Source organism: Rhinoderma darwinii, chromosome 3 (genome assembly GCF_050947455.1).
Source record: "Rhinoderma darwinii isolate aRhiDar2 chromosome 3, aRhiDar2.hap1, whole genome shotgun sequence".
NCBI lineage: Eukaryota > Metazoa > Chordata > Amphibia > Anura > Rhinodermatidae > Rhinoderma > Rhinoderma darwinii.
In genome coordinates, this window is record NC_134689.1 from 304615482 (window position 1) to 304630531 (window position 15050).

The 15050-nt window shown below is 43.4% G+C and overlaps 1 protein-coding gene across 1 annotated transcript in view; it reads right to left on the reverse strand.

Annotated features, from left to right (window-relative positions):
- Positions 1-1902, reverse strand: part of RHCG (Rh family C glycoprotein) — a 138028-nt gene extending 136126 nt beyond the window's left edge. The window contains exon 1 of the mRNA XM_075855271.1: positions 1728-1902. Coding sequence (XP_075711386.1) covers positions 1728-1770 — 43 coding nt within the window. The 5' untranslated portion in view covers positions 1771-1902. The remainder of the gene's footprint in view (positions 1-1727) is intronic.
- Between the last annotated feature and the right edge of the window lie 13148 nt (positions 1903-15050).

Sequence of the window (15050 nt, forward strand, 5' to 3'; positions counted from 1 at the left end):
TTAAGGCCTACGTCGCCGCTTGTGAGGTTTGTGCTAGGTCCAAGACTCCCAGGTCCTGACCAGCGGGCTTACTATGTTCTTTGCCCATTCCCCAGAGACCTTGGACCCATATCTCCATGGATTTTATCACCGATTTGCCTCCATCTCAAGGCAAGTCGGTGGTGTGGGTTGTAGTAGACCGCTTCAGAAAGATGTGCCACTTTGTGCCCCTCAAGAAACTACCCAATGCGAAGACGTTAGCTACCTTGTTTGTCAAACACATCCTGCGTCTCCATGGGGTTCCTGTCAATATTGTTTCTGACAGAGGGGTACAATTTCTTTCATTGTTTTGGAGAGCCTTCTGTAAAAAGTTGGAGATTGATCTGTCCTTCTCCTCGGCTTTTCATTCTGAAACTAATGGCCAAACGGAGTGGACTAATGAGTCTCTAGAACAATATTTAAGGTGTTTTATCTCTGACTGTCAACATGATTGGGTCTCATTCATTCCCCTCGCCGAATTTTCCCTTAATAACAGGGTCAGTAACTCGTCAGGGCTCTCCCCCTTTTTCTGTAATTTTGGGTTTAATCCACGGTTCTCCTCCGTTTCACCTGGTAGTTCCAACAATCCCGAGGTAGATGTCGTTCATCAGGAACTGTGCACAGTCTGGGCCCAGGTTCAGAAGAACCTAGAGGCGTCCCAGAGCATACAAAAGACTCAGGCAGATAGATGACGTACTGCTAACCCCTTGTTTGTGGTCGGGGATCTGGTGTGGCTGTCTTTAAAAAATTTGCGACTTAAGGTTCCATCTAAAAAATTTGCTCCCCGGTTTATAGGGCTGTACAAGGTCATTGAGGTCCTTAACCCTGTCTCCTTCCGGCTGGAGTTACCCCGTCTTTTCGAGTACACGATGTGTTTCATGCCTCCCTCCTTAAACGCTGCTCCCCGTCCTTGGCTCCCTCGAGGAAACCTCCGGTCCCTGTTCTCACCCCTGAGGGGGTAGAATTCGAGGTGGCCAAGATTGTGGACAGAAGGATGGTACAAGGCTCCCTCCAGTACCTGGTCCATTGGAGAGGATACGGGCCTGAGGAGAGGACTTGGGTACCCGCCCGGGATGTTCACGCTGGGGTATTGCTCAGGAGGTTCCACCTTAGTTTCCCCAATAAACCAGGTCCACCTAGAAAGGGTCCGGTGGCCCCTCATAAAAGGGGGGGTACTGTAAAGGATCTGCCAGACACAGCTTCTGTGTGGACGCCCGTGGGTAATCAGTCTGCACCTGCTCCTATGTCTGTGAGACTAACTCCATCTTCCACCACTCAGGATGGCAGGCTTAGGAGTGGGAGAGCCTATCACAGCCTGGCCAGACGGAGCTAGCTCCTGCCCACTGTCTATTTATACCTGCCTTTCCTGTTCCTCCTTTGCCTGTGATTCTGCTCTGCTTGTTTCCTGGCTCTGCTGCTGCTTGAACTACTGATCCTCTGCTTGTTATTGACCTTGGCTTGCTGACCACTCTCCTGCTCTGCGTTTTGTACCTCGTGCACTCCTGGTTTTACTCGGCTCGTTCACTACTCTTGTTGCTCACGGTGTCTCCGTGGGCAGCTGCCCCGTTTCCCTAGCTTCTGTGTGCCCTTGTCTGTTTGTCTGTCATGCACTTACTGAGTGTAGGGACCGTCGCCCAGTTGTACCCCGTCGCCTAGGATGGGTCGTTGCAAGTAGACACGGACTGAGTGGCGGGTAGATTACGGCTCACCTGTCTGTCTCCCTACCCCGTCATTACATCTAGGCGATGACATCTCAGATTCTAGTAGCTTTTTTTTCCACTTTTCTTCTCCATCCGGTCCAGAGTTCGTGACGACTTCTCCCAGCCATGGGCCATTTCTGCAGAATTTGCCACTCAGATGTCTTCGGCTCCTCACTTTTCCAACAGTTCCACACCTATAAATGAAAATAAAATTATCATGGTGCCACACACTGTGCCCTTAAATATAAAAGCACCATACACTGTGCCCCTGAATAAAATAGTGCCAAACACTGTGCCCTTGAATATAATAATGCCATACACTGTACTCCTGAATATAATTGTGTCATACACTGTAAAATAATGCACCACATACACAGTGCCCCCTGTACATAGTGCCACACACAGCCACCTGTATATATCACACCTCCCCCATAGATAGCACCACACACAGCCCCTGTAGATAGCGTCACACACCCCCCTCTATAGATATCACACATCCCCCTATAGCTAGCACCACACATATCTCTCGTAGAGAGCGTTACACACAGCCCCCTATAGATAGCGTCACACACAGCCCCCTATAGATAGCGTCACACACACCTCCCTGTCGATACCACATACACCCCTGTAGATATCACACATAGCACCACACACATCCCCCCCATAGAGCGTTACACACAGCCCCCTATAGATAGTACTACACAGCTCCCCCTGTAGAGAGAGTCACACACAGCCCCCCCTGTAGAGAGCACCACACACATACCCCTGTGGATAGCACCACACAGCCCTCCCTCTCATGTAAATAGTACCACACAGCCCCTCCTGGAACGTGTAATTGTTTACAGCATAGACAGAGCTGATGACCACATTTGTAGCTTCCTGTGCGTGTTTCCTCTTTTGTATTTTGATTATGTTGTTTAAGGCCGCTGGGGGGCTAGTAGTTTTATTATGGAAGGAGCGCTTATTTAGGTGACCATTGGTCGTTCTGGGATGTTGGGATTCAGATAGGGATCGTGTTTAAAGGATATGGCAGTTGTTCTGGAGGATTTTTGCTATACTGACGTGGGCTTCATTAAAAGTTGTAATAAAATACATTTTAATGTTTTCAGCATTTTTTGAAGAATTTCATTTGTATTTCTCGATTTCATTTCTAGACAGGATTTCTGGTTTAATTTTATCGTCTGATTGAACGCATGTGACGTTAGTTTTTTTGGAAAACACTTCTCATGGAAGCGTTTCTCAAGGATTTTTTCCTGCCTTTTGAAGGTGTTGCCCAGAGTGCAGTTTTCTAACCATTTTTTATAGTGTCCACTGGTAAAGTTTAAATAGTTATTAATATCAACTTCTTTGAAATAGGTAGATGTAGTGATGGTACCTATTTTTTGTGAAATGGCGTGTTCTAGGAATTGAATCTCGTTTTTATTACTTTTCAGGGTGAAATTGATCCCCCAAAGGTTTTGATTTAGGCGGGATTCACACGACCGGGTCCTGCCCGAGCCCGAGTGTCGGCCGGTAAAATCGGCCATTTTGCCCGGCCGGTTTGCATAAAGTTTTGCATCCGTTCCGGGCCGGGCAGATCTGGACAGTGACATCAGCGGCAACTCCTGAAGGGGAATCCCCATGTGTTCGGGGATTCCGCTTCAGGAGTTTCCCCTGATGTCACTGCCCAGATATGGACAGAGACATCAAGCGCTCTGTCCAGAAGTGGAATCCACGAAAACACGGGGATTCCGCTCCTTCAAGGAGCTAAAGTGGGGCTAGCACATAGCAGAGCGGGGAAATACCTCCCCGCTCTGCTATAGTGGCGTCGCTACAGTAGTAGCAGCCGCAGCAGCAGCAGCTGCTAGCGGCGCCATGGAAGGTGTCGCCGGGCCAGGGCGCTTTTAAAACAAGCAGGGGAAGGGAGCCAGCGCAGCGCTCGCTTCCACCAGCTGTACACCTCGGCACTGCCACACAGTATCTCCAGCGCAGCCATTCATCCGAATGGCATAAACTCCTCCTCCTCACATGCACTCTGCGCTGTGAGGAGGAGGAGATAGAGCGCAAGCCACGGAAAACCCGGCCATCACTCGGGACACATTCCGGTGATGGCCGTGTATTACCCAGCCCCATAGACTTCTATGGGAGCCGGGCGGCCAGGTACCCGGCCGAAAATAGAGCATGTCCTATTTTTTGATGGCCGGTTTTCCCGGCCGTCAAAAAATCGGTCGTGTGAATAGCCCCATTAGGGGTCTATTATTCCTAATGCAGCCGGGTGCCGGCCGATTTATGAACGGCCGGCACCCGGACGGGAAACCCTGTCGTGTGAATGAGGCCTTTGTTTTTCGCAGAATTCTTCCGCATTAGTTGCATCCCTACAAAGGAAAGGTCGTCAATATAATGTGATTTGACCAAATATGCTGTCTCTCAAAACACACCATGAATAGATTTGTGTACACCGGTACCACTTTCTTGCCCATCGCCATCCTGCATTGCTGGTAATATATCTGTTTGCCAAATGTAAAAAAGTTGTTTTTAAGGATACAATGTAGGTATTTTCCGAGGAACGCTTTTTGCTCTGATGGTAGGGCGGGGTCGTTTTCTAGGTAGTTTTTGGTGCACTCTAGCTCAATGTTATGTCTCATGTTTGTGTAGAGTGATGTCACATCCATAATTAAAAATAAGTAGTCATTCTGCCACTTTAAAGTTTGGAGTTCCCTTATTAGAGCATCTAAGTCCTTTAGGTAGCATGGTAATATCACTATATATTCCTGTAGGAAGAAGTCAAGGTAATGTGAAAGGTGGAGCGTTGCTGCATTTGCATTGGAAATGATAGGTCTTCCTGGTGGATTTTGTATGCTCTTATGGATTTTGAGAAGGTGATAAAAAAAAAAACAGTCTGCACACGTGTTGGGTGGTGAGAAAGTTATTTTTGTCTTTGGTAAGTATATATTTGTTGGTGGCTTCTATGATCAATTATTGTAAACGCTCCTCTAAGGCAGAACAGGGGTCGTGGGTGATAAGTTGGTAATAATTAGTTTTGCATTATAGCCCCCCCCCCCCTCCTGTATCAGCTCCACTAAACACTATTTGTTTTTTGAAGATTTTTAAGGGTCACATACTCCCCTTGGGTGAGGTTGCTCTTTTTGGGTTTCTGTCTGGAATTTAGGGAGTTGAATTCTTTAGATACTATATCATGTAAGGTTTGAATATGAGTAAAATCTTGATGTTGCTTTCAACTCTTGGTGTTGGATTTGTGGGGTTGGTTCACTCTTGGTGGTCTCTAGGGGTGTTAATGAGTTAGTCTTCTCTATAGATTTTTTCTTTGTTTCTCTTTAGCTTGGATTACGAAATGTCTCTGAAGTGTAGGTTTCCTTGTGAATCTGTGAAGATCCAAAGATAGGTCAAAGTTGTCCATGAGGTTTGTGAGACAAAAGGAAAGTCCTTTTTCCAAAAAGGAAGTTTCGTATGGATTTAGTTTGTAATCATACAAGGTTTATGTGTGTGGTTTTCACGCTTTTATTTCCCATTTTTGTTCCCTCGTTTTCCTCTTCTGGATAGAGGAGGGTGGGTTCTGAACTTGTTGAAGAAATGGTACAGAGGCGTAGGGCCTGCTTGGGTGTTATCAATTATGACCAGCAACGTTGATTGAGTATAAGTTATGGATATGTCATGTGTATTAAGTAGAGATATATTCAGGAGGTCTGTACTGTATCGGAAGTTTTGGTGGGGAACTCTGCTTTCAAGATGGAGGAATAGTGTGAGAGCGGGGGTGGGATCGTTAGAAAGTTGCGATTGTTGTTACCTCCATGGGACCTCGGGTTGTTAACGGGGGTTGGGTATGGAAGTGTACTGGTTGTCAAGGGTGGTCGTACATTCAGAGGGAAGGATTAGTGTGTTTTGTTTTCATTATCTTGTCTCTTTTATTTGCAGGGGAATTAAGTTTATCTGTGTTTAGATTTCTGTTGTATTTGCTGTTCAAGTATTGTTTCCCTTTATGTATACTTTTGGTTCTGTTATCTGATCTGTGTGGTACATTATAGAAATAACAAAACCGTGTTAACAGTGTTAATGTGTACGTGGTGGGGGTAGTCTGGGGGATGGTTGTATTTGTCTTTTGCTTTTTGGTTTGGCCAGATATTCTTTTGTCCAGACTAATAGTCAAGTCTATTTCTTGCTAATTTGCAGGCTTTTTTTTCTATTTTATCTTGTTCAGTTTTAAGCACTCAAATAGTTCAATTCTGATTGATATGATAATAGTCTTTATGTGTTGTATATTCTTTTTGTTTCTTTATGGTGTCTTGAATTTCAGTCTGTAACTTATTGCAGAGACTGCTGCGTTTGTTATGTAGCCTGTGTAGCATACCCCTGGAGCACTCCTCCATGTACTTGTCCCAGTCTGTAGTAAGACCTCTTTAATAGAGGATAAAAACATCACACATAAACCTCTAGGGGAAATGTTCTCCTTGACGTAAATATTAATGAATAAAACATCAATTTCATAGTACATCTACTCTTTGAGTTTGTTCTCTAGGAGCTTAAATAAGGCAGTAATTTCTTTTGTATGTTCTTCCATGAAAATCTCACTTATTCGACTATCTTTAAAGAGGCTCTGTCACCACATTATAAGTGCCCTATCTCCTAGACTTACTCACACATTAACTTTACTGAAGTGTCTTGAGTAGCCAGCCAGGACGCGATGTCTATTCACAATCCCAACACTTCAGTAACGTTTGTGTTGGACAGCACATCGTGATCTCGCAAGATTTCTATTAAGAAAGTCATTTGCATAAATCTAAAATAGTTCATAACTTGGTCAAAATTTATTGTTTTTCTAAATAAAAACTGCTGCTGTTATCTACATTACAGTGCCGATCACATTATGTAGGAGATAGGCCTCCGATGATGTTTTTCTCATAGTGTCAATCTGTTTGGGAAGTAAATTATAATTTTTTTTCTCCAAGTCCTCACTGATGCTGCTTCTGGCTTTTGGATCCTAGATCCATCAGGGTCTTTCATAGTACCCGTTAAAAAAAATTTGTTAGGGAGAAAAAAAAGAGAGAGAAGCGCTTTATGTGTGGGGACCTTAGGTTGTTCAGGGGAAGTGTTGCAGTTATGCTTACCTTTTTTAGTTGTGCAGTGAGGCACAACTACCGAACGCATGTTATAGTTAATGTATCCCATCCATGGTACTGTCAGCTTTGAGTCATTCCCGGATCCCTCGAATGGAGCCTGTAAAACAATAGGAATAAATAGGTTGAAAAATTTGTAGTTACTCTGAGAATCTCTGTGGCGCTGTAACTCAGGGAAAAATATGAAGGCCCTTTTGTCTTTATGTATAAAAGAGTTTTATGACATAAAAAGTAGATGCAGTGCACAAGATTATGCGCTTCGGGCTCTTTATCAGATTAAAACACTGTGAGAGACTAACTGCAACACCCCCCCCCCCCAAACAACCTAAGGTCCCCATACATAAAGCCCTGAAATGTATGGAATATCCACGCACACGTCTGGCCACCTTTCCATTTATTCTACGCCTCAAAGCTGCAGCACGGTGGTTGGGAGATCTCCATTCTCTACATAGGTGGGACCTGCATCTATCAGACATTTATGGCATATCCCGCGGACTGGGAATAACCCTTTACCTATGGACACACTTTTCTTAAGATATTCAGAATCTTGTTGCAGGTAAACCAGGGAAATTACCACTGACATTCACTTTGGATACAATAATCTTTCCCTTCAACTCTGTCTCTTCTTCCTCCATACACTCTTCTTCATTTTCAAGCAAATGGCCCACAGTTGGTCCAAACAGCATTTCTAATGCAAACATCTCTGATTCTATAGGGTAAAATAGAAAAGATCCGTGTGGCGGAAGTTTGCTCAAATCACCACAAAGAGGGTTCACACTTCCAAATACAAGTAAAAAAAAAAAATTATAATATGCACAGCTCATGATTCAGATAAAATGTGACAATCTCCCAGTTTTTAAATGGGCACTCATGCATATGCAATGGTTATTTGTTTTTGTATGTTTTTTTTTTAAATTCTTTGTTTTTTTCAGGAAGTAGAAAATGTACGTCATACAAAAACACAATATACTGTACAATCACAAAAAAGATCAAGCAGTTATTTCTACTTTCCACCCCTAGCCTGTCCCGTACTCCCCTTTCCCGTTCCTAGGTATGGATAAACAAGAGGAGGAAGAAGAAGAGAAAAAAAAGGAGAAAGGTAGATCCTAATTGTTTCTATAATCAGAGACCAAATAGAGATTTCTGTTGGTCCTTGAGAGAGCCTATACAGCTTTCCCACTTCTCAAGGAACTTTGAGATTTTCTCCGTTCACTGGTAGTGGCTTTTTTTCGATGAGCATGATCCTATTCAGTTGGTGTTTCCATTCCAACACAGATAGTGGTTTACTGGTCGTCCATTTATATAATATTACTAGCGTAGCTATGAATAGTAAATAGAGTATAAGCAGCTTAATCAATTTCAGCAGCTTCAGTGGCGCTTGATCACATAAAATACATTTTTGTATGGTATTTATTAAAGTGGATTTAACAGTTTAAAAACAATAGTTTTTCATTTTTTCTTGATGCATTTAGATAGATCGATAGTGAATGGTTTTATGTTGAAAACGGTCTGATTGTCTAATGGACATAGATAATATTGTTGGCTTTTGGATAAAAGTAGAGCAATACTTTATGGTATCACATGCACAAAAAGAAGCCATTTGACGAAACTCTAATCGGGCCATGTGATTTGAACTTGGCATTTGTCCATTAATTTTATATAGATATATATATTCCTCCAATAGTAGAATGCAGATGGGAAGAGACTGCTCCACAGCACTGCCATTGTGCAAGGGAAAATAGAAGCCATATAAATTAAGAGGCCATTAATGTAAAAGAGATACATAGAACTTCATCTGTCAGGTGTCTCAGTGCTAAGCATTACACTACTTGTTAAAGTGATCATAGTGACCACAAAGGGAGCCAAATTGGCGTGTGCTCTGGCGCCAAACACTTTAAAAGGACAGCAAGCCAACCGCCCTTCGCTTTACTTATTAAAAAACAAAAAAGTTATAATGCAACATAGCAACACCAGCACAACATGTACATATGCAAATCAAATATACAGTGTAGTATTGTCAATGAAGGGTGGACTAGCCCTGCAGAGCGGGATCACCTATTGAAGAAACACAACAAAATAACTCAAGCATACAGGCCATTGCTGGCCACATAAATGCAACACAATACAGTGGCCGGACTGAGCGCTAGTCCTCAGGACTGGGGGGGGGGGGGACAGCAGATAGCCACAAACAACAGCACTGTTAAAAGTACAGTGCACACATTAACCTCCAAGTTCTCCAGATGTAGACCTCATCACCCGTTGCGTCCAGGAGTTGTCCCTTTTATGTTCTAGATCAGGGTTCTCGAGCACAAGGCCCGCGGGCCGCATGTGGCCCCTGGGGCTGTCATCTGCGGCCCGCGGGACAGAGAGCCACTAGTATCGACTCTGCTCCGAGACTCTGGAATTCCCTGACATCGCTGTCCACATATGAACAGCGATGTCTGGGGCTTCCCCTGAGCCGGAGTCCCGTGCAGAGCGCTAGTACAAGCTCTGCTCCAGGACTCTGTGGAATTACCTGACATCGCTGTCCATATATGGACAGTGTGTCAGGGTCTTCCCCAGAGTGGAGTCCCGTGCAGAGCGCAAGTATCGGCTCTGCTCCGGGACTCTGTGGAATTCCTTGACATCGCTGTCCATATATGGACAGTGTGTCAGGGTCTTCCCCAGAGCAGAGTCCCGGGCAGAGCGCTAGGATAGGCTCTGCTCCGGGACCCTGTGGAATTCCCTGACATCACTGTCCATATATGGACAGTGTGGCAGGGTCTTCCCCAGAGCGGAGACCCGGGCAGAGCGCTAGTGTCGGCTCTGTTCCAGGACTCTGTGGAATTCCCTGACATCGGTGTCCATACAATCGACAATGATGTCAGGGGCTTCCCCAGAGCAGGAGTCCCAGTGATGTCAGGAGCACAGCTGAAGTCCCAGGAAGAGCTTACTAGCGCTCTGCCGGGACTCCAGCTCTGGGGTTGCCCCTGACATCTCTGTCCATATATGGACAGTGATGTCAGGAGCAGAGCTGGAATCCCAGGCAGAGTGCTAGAAGCGGCTCTGCTCCGGGACTCCAGCTCTGGGCAAGCCCCTGACATCACTGTGGCAGCATCTGCAGAGGGCACTGTGGCAGCATCTGCGGAGGGCACTGTGGCAGCATCTACGGAAGGCACTGTGGCAGCATCTATGGAGGGCACTGTGGCAGCATCTATGGAGGGCACTGTGGCAGCATCTACAGAGGGCACTGTGGCAGCATCTACAGAGGGCATTATGGCAGCATCTACAGAGGGCACTGTGGCAGCATCTACAGAGGGCACTGTGGCAGCATCTACAGAGGGCACTGTGGCAGCATCTACAGAGGACATTGTGGCAGCATCTACAGAGGGCACTGTGGCATTATCCACAGAGTGCACTGTGGCATTATCTACAGACGGCACTGTGGCATTATCTACAGAGGGCACTGTGGCAGTATGTACAGAGGACACTGTAGCATTATCTAGGGGTGTGTTGCATTATCTACAGAGGGAACTGTGGCATTATCTACAGAGGGCACTGTGGCAGTATGTACAGAGGACACTGGCATTTTCTAGGGGTGTGTTGCATTATCTACAGAGGGCACTGTGGCATTATCTAGGGGTGTGTTGAATTATCTACAGAGGGCACTGTGGCATTATCTACAGAGGACTTTGCGGCAGCATCCACAGAGGGCACTGCGGCAGCATCCACAGAGGGCACTGCGGCAGCATCCACAGAGGGCACTGCGGCAGCATCCACAGAGGGCACTGCGGCAGCATCCGCAGAGGGCACTGCATCTTTATGCATTTTACCAACATAGTCTAGGTGACATGAACAACTGCATAGATTTGCAACCCCTTTTGACTTGCAGTTTATGTCACAAATAAAATACTTTTTAGTCAGAGCATTCACTATTATTTAGTAACATTCGCCTAGCAACAGGTTTTACAGCCCCTACATTTATACATACCTATTATCCTGTGATCCAACCAGGTACCATGCTGTTTAAGACAGGTATAATAGCTATGTACAAACCTGTCATACAGGCTTTACAATATGTCACACTTGGATAATCAGTGAAGACATCAAATTAATCCCTACCTGCGGAAAAAAATTGCAGAGAGTATGCATAAGCTCCCTTGCACATACGTCAAAATTACCTATTAGCCTTATTATCTTTTTATCCTTCTCTCCTGATGTCAGTGCAATCAGTTGTTACCTGTCTTGTGCCCATTAAAACTTTAATGCATCTTGTAAAATAGTTTGTGGGTACCCTCTTCCAGGAATCTCTTCTGTAAAGACATGGGCTGCATATAAAAGTCCCTATCGGAGTAGCAATTCCCGATGGACAATTAAATATTGCCCTTTAGGAATGCCCCTCCCTAGGGCAGGTGAATAGTGGGTTTACGATAGACATAGAGAGTAGCCTCCAATCCTCCTCATAGATCCGCAAATGTCGGAAGGAAATCTGATCTAGAATAATCTCGGATGTAAATCTAAGACCTATAACAGTTATCATTGAGCAAGCTGATAAACTGCTGTTTCGTTTCTGTCCAGAGTAACATGACCTTATCAATATTGTGTGTCAAAAATACCACCTTTTATATCCACCACGTGTCACTAACTTGAAACACTATAATATATTACCACCAGCCTAGGAGGAGGTAAGCATAAGTGGGGGATACAAGGGACCCCCATCACTGCCCCCTTAGCTGGTTGTAGTATGTGGAGTCATATAAGAAATAGTTATGGGTGAGTATGAATTCCATCAATCTAAGAATAAAGGAATTATGTGCAGCTGAAAAAATTTCCTCTGGGACTTCAAGAAATATTCAACTGCCAATAACGCAAAATGATGTGTGATTGTACTGTAGTGCGATTTAACAGCAATTATCACCAACAAGGTAGTTAGTTGGAAATCAAAGCATTCAAGTACATAAGTAGATCTATGCTGTCATGGGTAAAGGATGGTAGGGCTGGGACAAATTGTCTCAATATCTGATCAATATAGATACTAGCATTTTGTGTTAACGAGTCAACCCCAGAAACTATAGGTCTGCAATACAATGGAGCAACCTCCTTGTGCTTGTCCGGCAGCCCAAATATCGTAAACTGGGTGGAACTCGATAACATAAATGGCAACTCGTCCTTACTAATACGTTTGGTGCCCAAACCCCACTTAAGGAGATCTTTTAGTTGTTTAAGATAAATTGTTTTGGATCAGTATCAAGTATAATAAATAAAATATAACTTTTATTTGATCTGCCTTAAAAACCGTGTATTATATTCAAGCTCAAATAACTAGCGTGAAAAAATAGACCCCTTATTAAGGTAGTCAAAGGTATATCAATATATAAAGTCATGGCACATAGGGATAATTATTAATATCATACAGAAATAACGCTTAATGCGCCTATTGACCTTTTGAATGCACATGAAACAGAACAGGTCTATTGATAATAAAGCAGCAGCCACACAAGCAAGTACACTTTCTGTGCCTGTAAAGGTTGCCACGTCTCAACGCGTTTCTTCACCGCTATTGCGCATTGACTCACCCGGAGACAATATTCAAAAAGTCATGCGACTGCAATGAATGTGCTGAGGAGGTTGGATGATATACTGGTAACCCCTGACACCCTTCTAGCTAGCTTGGACGTCAAAGCCTTGTACAGCTCAATACCACATGAGAGAGGGTGACAGGCAGTTGACCATTTTCTCAGCATTCGAGGCCTACACATGGTGGCACATAACCATCTGGTACTATCCCTTGTGGATTTTGTGTTGAAACACAATTTTTTCCGCTTTGACGGGCACGTCTACCACCAGCTCAGGGGCACCGCTATGGGGAGCCCCAGTGTGCCTGCATATACAAATTTGCTCCTGGGCTGGTGGGAGGATAGGATTGTTTTCTCGGAGGGGTGTGAACATTGGACAGGAATGATATCTTTATGGATAAGGTACATAGAAGATATCCTGATCTTTCGGACAGGCACCCGTCAGATTTTCAGCGAATTTAGGGATTATTTAAATAGAAATGAGATGGGCCTCCATTTTACATCGGAGGTTCAGGAAAATCATATCTCATTTCTGGATGTCAGTATCATCAAACTGGGTGATGGGAGTCTTTCTACAACAGTTTTTTTAGAAAGACTACAGCCACTTAATGTGGGAGAAACCACCACTGAATGCAGGGTCAGATTAAACAAGCATAAATCTACTATATATACCAAAAAATTTGAATTGCCGATACCTAGACATTTTTGTGAATTATCACATAGCGTCAAACAACTCAGATTCTGGATTGGTTATCATGTACCTGTATTAAGACGTGGTAGAGATAGGGAAAAACTGCTGAAAAGGCATGCGATTAAGTGGATCTGTAAACTTAATACTCTTCAACCTAGTGGATTTAAAGAGGCTCTGTCACCAGATTATAAATGACCTATCTCCTACATAATCTGATCGGCTCTGTAATGTAGATAACAACAGTGGTTTTTATTTTGCTAAACGATCATTTTTGAGCAAGTTATAAACAATTTTAGATTTATGCTAATTAGTTTCTTAATAGACAAATAGGTGTGTTTTTTACTTTTTACCAACTGGGCATTGTGAAGAGAAGTGTATGACGCTGACCAGTCAGTGATTGTGCACAGTGTGATTGTGCAGTGAAAGAAGCTGGGCTGGAACAATGTGAAGTGTATGATGCTGATTGGTCACTGATTGGTCAGCGTCATACACTCCTCTTCATAATGCCCAGTTGGTAAAAAGTAAAAACTCACCCAGTTGTCTATTAAGAAACTGATTAGAATAAATCTAAAATTGCAAGTGATCATTTTTCAAAATAAAAACCACTGTTGTTATCTACATTACAGCGCCGATCAGATTATGTAGGAGATATAACTTTAACTTTGAATATGGCTTGAAAGCATTTAGCTAAGTTTTAGGGTTCCATTGGCTCTGTAGACCTGGTGGTTCCCACTCAATATTTCTAGATCTTGGTTCTTTCAGTAGTAGTGAGCTCGCATTTTTATTTATTTTTTTATTGGTTTTTATATTGATAACACATTGTCACTATTTTTGTGTTTGAGGGATCACCTGTATTGTCTATATTTTTGTATCTAATCCTATTTTCCTACTTTTTTATAGATCGATAAATATCGATTGAATGGAGTTATGAATGTGGTCACTCACCCATCCCTGAGACTCCCATCGTGGCCTTATTTGCTATATTGTATCATCATATTTTTTTTTTTCGTTTCTATGTTATTTACCTTGTGGTTACCAGTTATGTAGTTTGACAACCTTTGAGCATTGGTTTTGAATTTTGTAGTCTATGTAGTGCCACATAGCCTATTTGTAGTATATCTATTTGCAGGCACGCCTTCACATTAATAATAGCTGTTTTCAGCTATTTCATTTTCACCCATAATACGATATTAGATTGTCATCAGCTATCAGCAGAGCGATGCTTTGTTCATTTGCACGCAAGCACTGTTTTGTTTAACAGGGTTACTTGGTGATAATGATGACGGTTTACGACGTTGCGGTCACGTGTTCTCTGAGAACCACATGACTTTGATGGTTGCATAGGCAACATGTTATGCTGAATGCTGTTATTCACACAGCTGACCACATTGAATTGAGTGAGTGCCAGGTTTATTTGAATACTTCACACCTATTTTAAATACTTAATGACTACAGGTGATTTCCACAGTCTAGGGATATAATGGTTTTTGCACCTTTATCCACTTGTACCTTTGATCCATTGTTCATTTGTTACTGGAACACTTTGAACTACTATGATGACAGAGTTGTTTGTCTTAAACTATTTGACATTATGTACTTTATTTTGATCACTATGTTAATTTTTGTTGTGATCCCACCCACAAGGGTGTGTATAAAAGTCTATGCTTCACCTGTATATTGATGCTTGACAAAGGCTGCATTGAGCAGCTGAAACGTTGCACTGTTTACTGCACTGATTGGAGAATAAATCCATTTTCTGACGACATCTGTTTGGAGTGCTGCCTCTCATTTCTACTTCTTGTTTGGACATTGTGGGATTTACAAGTCAGATCCCTGGAGGTCGGCACCCATCTGGGCCCTGGAGGCTTCTTTTGTTCTGCTGTGCTGCTCACACTCTCTTTCCGTATCTCATTTCTGGACGTCAGTATCATCAAACAGGTTGATGGGAGTCTTTCTACAACAGTTTTTTAGAAAG